Source organism: Alosa pseudoharengus, unplaced genomic scaffold, assembly GCF_046254945.1.
Source record: "Alosa pseudoharengus isolate Yale_2024_CS ecotype anadromous, Long Island Sound unplaced genomic scaffold, YU_APseudo_1.1 YU_APseudo_1.1_scf_4, whole genome shotgun sequence".
Classification (NCBI taxonomy): Eukaryota; Metazoa; Chordata; class Actinopteri; order Clupeiformes; family Clupeidae; genus Alosa; species Alosa pseudoharengus.
Genome location: NW_027468774.1, coordinates 36900301 through 36904226, shown reverse-complemented (window position 1 = coordinate 36904226; position 3926 = coordinate 36900301). Strand labels below are relative to the sequence as shown.

The following is a 3926-nucleotide window of genomic DNA, read 5'->3' as shown; positions in this document are numbered from 1 at the left end:
CGTTGCTGCATCTGGCTGACAAACTCCTCCTTGAGGAGGGCCTTCTCCTGAGCGTTAGGCTCCCAATCCTGCTCTCCATGTCGGCCATGTCCTGTCAAGAACCAAAATTAAAATGTGACTTTGTATATTATTGTTGTTCCTGACTATAAAAATGTGTTTTTTTTCTCTTTAAGTTTCTAGATAACCATCAAAAAACACTTTCTTGGTAAGGCTTTCATCCTCAAGAATGCTATATGGAGTTGCATTCTGTGTCGAACAAAATGCACAGACAAAAATTACACACAAGGGTCAATAGTCTAATGGCTTTTTATTAAAACCAAAGCCCCTACACTCACTCTCTCTCTCTCTCTCTCTCTCACACACACACACACACTTGCTTCAGCTGCTTTAAATCTCCTCACCATCCTCTTCCTCCTCATCATCTTCCTCCTGTGCACAGTCCTCCTCCTCCTGCTGCTCTTGCAGACGGCCCTGCAGGACCCGTTCCTGGTAGGAGTCGATGAGCAGGTCGGCCAGGCCTCCGGGTCCCCTCTGCATTGCATCCTGGGAGCGCTGAAAGATCTCCTCCTCACTCAGGTACTGGCCGATATACTGCTCATACAGCAGCGGTTCCCGAATGCGCATCTGCTCCTCGCTAAAATACTGACCTTCTGTATTTGACAAAGGAAGAAATGCACAACAGTGTTTTATGAATGACTTGTCCAACTGGTTGATATAAATCAGTTTCACATCAAATTAGGTGACAAAATAACGTTTTTCTCAAATGTTTCTTTTTGTCTTGTTTTGTTCTGTCCAACCTCATCAACTGTGAAGCACTAAATGGGCCAACTCTGTTTTTAAATGTGCTATAAAATAAAGTGACACGACCTTTAAAGTTTACTTTTGGGCTACAAGTAAAATTTCATAAAATGGATCTAGTGCTGCCGCGATTAGTCGACCTAATCGACCATGAAAATTAGTCGACGCCAATTTTTTTAGTCGAAGAGTCGTTTTACTATTGACCACCTATTTATTTTTGGTCTCAAACGGCTCACTGTTATATTAACTCTATGTTATTAACTCTTGAAAAGTACAATGACTGTCTTTGGATGTTAAACAGGCTACTAAGACTTTGGCAGTCATGTTTTAAACCCAGCTATGCACACTGCGTGCCTGCCTGCTTTCAGCGCAATTCATTATTAGGCAGAGCTAAGTGGGGGGAGCTAGTAGGTTACGCTAGTCCAGACTCTGACTAATATACAGTAGTATTGTGGAAATTGAAATAAATGAAGTGAAGAGTGTCTCACGTTGACAACGCAACGGCGTGTCATTACTGTAATTCATTTATACAAAAAAAAAAGTTAAAACGAACATGCCGCCGCCCGTGATATCAACAATCAAGGTGCGCGTAAAGTCACGACTCATATTTTTTTTAGCGTTCAAGCCAACTGATAAAGTGAGGTAACCTATGTGGTAAGACGCGCAAAGTGCCTGTAGCCTATTTGTTTTGAACATGCTGATGTTGCTCATTTGCAAAGTCCTCAACTACTGTCGCCTTTCAAAGTCCAGCGTTTCTCGAACTATGGGCCGCGCGGACCAGCACCGGCCGTAACGTGGACACTGCTGGTCCGGAGCCGCGGAGAGAAATTATTCCCGGGGCTTCGTCTGATAATTTGCTGCGCAATTGATCAAGGAACCGCGGACCGACAGAAAAAGAAAACAAACGTTTCTGCAATCAGTAGGAAATACTTGCTAATTTTGTGTCATCAAACATAGAGGCATACAATTAAATTGTGGTATGAGCGTTCATTCAATGCGCGATAGAAACTGAAACCACTTGATAACGTTGGTAGCAAAGCTCCAATTCAACCTGTTGGAAGGCTATTTAATTATGAAACTACATTTAATAGAACAATGTGGATTTGTGCAACTTCCATAAAAACAGAGCACAGACTATAATACACTATCTAGAGTAGGCCTATTGTATAGTCAAATTTGAATAACGTGGCCAAAAGCTTGTGGCATAATTAAATATGTCAATATTCTTTCCATTTGCCTACCAGTGTATGATGCTTGCATGAGGGAAACATCCCAAAACGATGACACCCATATAATTGCTGTTGTTTTGAGAAGTCTTTATCATGCAACCAGGCAAAAGCAATGGAACTATTGTAATTATATTTTACATTAGTAAAGCAGTCCTCTGATGTGTATGTTTTCACAAACTTTTTTTAAACAATGTTAGCACTTTAAACACTGGCTGCTTTGAAGTGCATGTATAGCAATATAGCATAACAATAATAATTGTGATGTGATATAATGATAATTTGATGGGAGGTGGGTTCATGTAGGTGGGCCCTATGACCCCAAAGTCTGCCATGACCACAGGTCAAAGAAGTTGTCTATGTCCATGGCAACACTGGCATACAAATAAAGTCTATCAAAGGTCTGACATTAGATCTGAAGGTAGCATTTTAAATGGGTGTTTTTTATTAATACAGATTGTTTTTGAACAGTTTACTTACAAACTAACAAAAGTAGGGTGATACAGTATATATTTTACGTTTTCCCTTTAGTTGAGTTCAAAATAAAACGGACAAAACAAAATAACAAACACTTGATTTTTAAAAAAAATAGTCGTTTAGATTAGTCGACTAATCGAAAAATTAGTCGAAAGATTAGTCGTTAGAAAATTAGTCGTTAGAGGCAGCACTAAATGGATCATGTTTGTTGGGATGACATACCTTTCTGTAATGCCCTTAGAGCTGCATACCGGTGATTGCGAACTCTAGTCCTGTTAGTTTGACTGCCTGCACGCCTCTGCACCTCTTTGAAGTAGTGCTGAGCCCTGAAGTCGCCGCTGACGTGAGAGAAGGCGTCCAGGTGTTCCGGTTTCAGATGTGCCTGGTAGCGCTCCAGGAAAACCAAGGGCTTGGTTTCATATAGCTCCAGCAAGATCTGTCCTCTCTCCTCCAGTGTCAGGTCAGGGTCCCCGATCTGCTGGCTTTTCACCGGACTGCCACTGACTGCTACAGCCTCTATCATGTCACTGAAACATGTGGGATGTTCGCACCTTGCAGGACTTTGTGCCTTGTTAGGTGATGGGCAACCTTCATTCCCACTACTCGACCCTTTTGAATCAGAAAGAGAGCAAGCGCTACTTTGATCTAATGCTAGTCCAGACTCACCACTACTTTTCTCGGCAGCTAAAGAATTTGATTCTGGTTCAATTTCTCCCCACATAGTTACTAACGTTAGATTACAACGTTAACGTTAATGTTATGCTACCTAGCTACGCTAGCAGACAAAATCAGCCAGACAGCTCGCTCTTCGATATACCGACAGCTCGCATTACTGCTTCTTTTTGTGCTAACAATTTCTTTCCTCTCAAACACATAGACTTCAAAGGTTATAGAAAAACATCACATGGACCATTTCAGAAAGCAAACATGCATTTGTCCGGAGGGAGAAGTGAGTGCTGGTGCGTTTGCTCCTCAGAACAGCTGGGTACGCCCTTGTTTATTTCCCCATTAGTTCAGTTCCAACGATTTTAAGTTCCGCGGGATTCCCGTCGTCACCGCAACAAACCAATAAATAAAATGCGCATGCAGCTTGCGACATTAAAGTAGACTAGAATATGCGAAATACGAGAAATAGCCCTACATTGACATCCTTCAATGTTGGAAAGATCACTATAACTTATTACACGGCTTCTTCCGATATCAACCAACGCTGAACAATGATGGCTGATGGCACGACCTCGTTTCTCTTTTCTTTTTTTTAAATATAATAGGCTAATAATAATAATAATAATAATAATAATAATAGTAATAGATTAACTAATTTTCTCTTAATGTGATCGTGTAGGCTACACTTGGTGTTTATTTCAGAGGACAAATTTGTATTATTTTGTCTTGGCAAAAGCCAAGAGGCAGGATGTGTTATAG

At 41.0% G+C, this 3926-nt stretch overlaps 1 protein-coding gene across 1 annotated transcript; it reads right to left on the bottom strand.

Moving 5' to 3' along the window:
* On the bottom strand, nt 1-3483 carry ccdc97 (coiled-coil domain containing 97; the record flags this gene model as incomplete). Its single annotated transcript, XM_076267087.1, is given in 3 exon segments — nt 1-91; nt 402-650; nt 2724-3483. Coding segments are annotated over 3 exon segments (839 nt in total), but the record flags the coding sequence as incomplete, so codon positions are not given.
* Nucleotides 3484-3926: the final 443 nt, after the last annotated feature.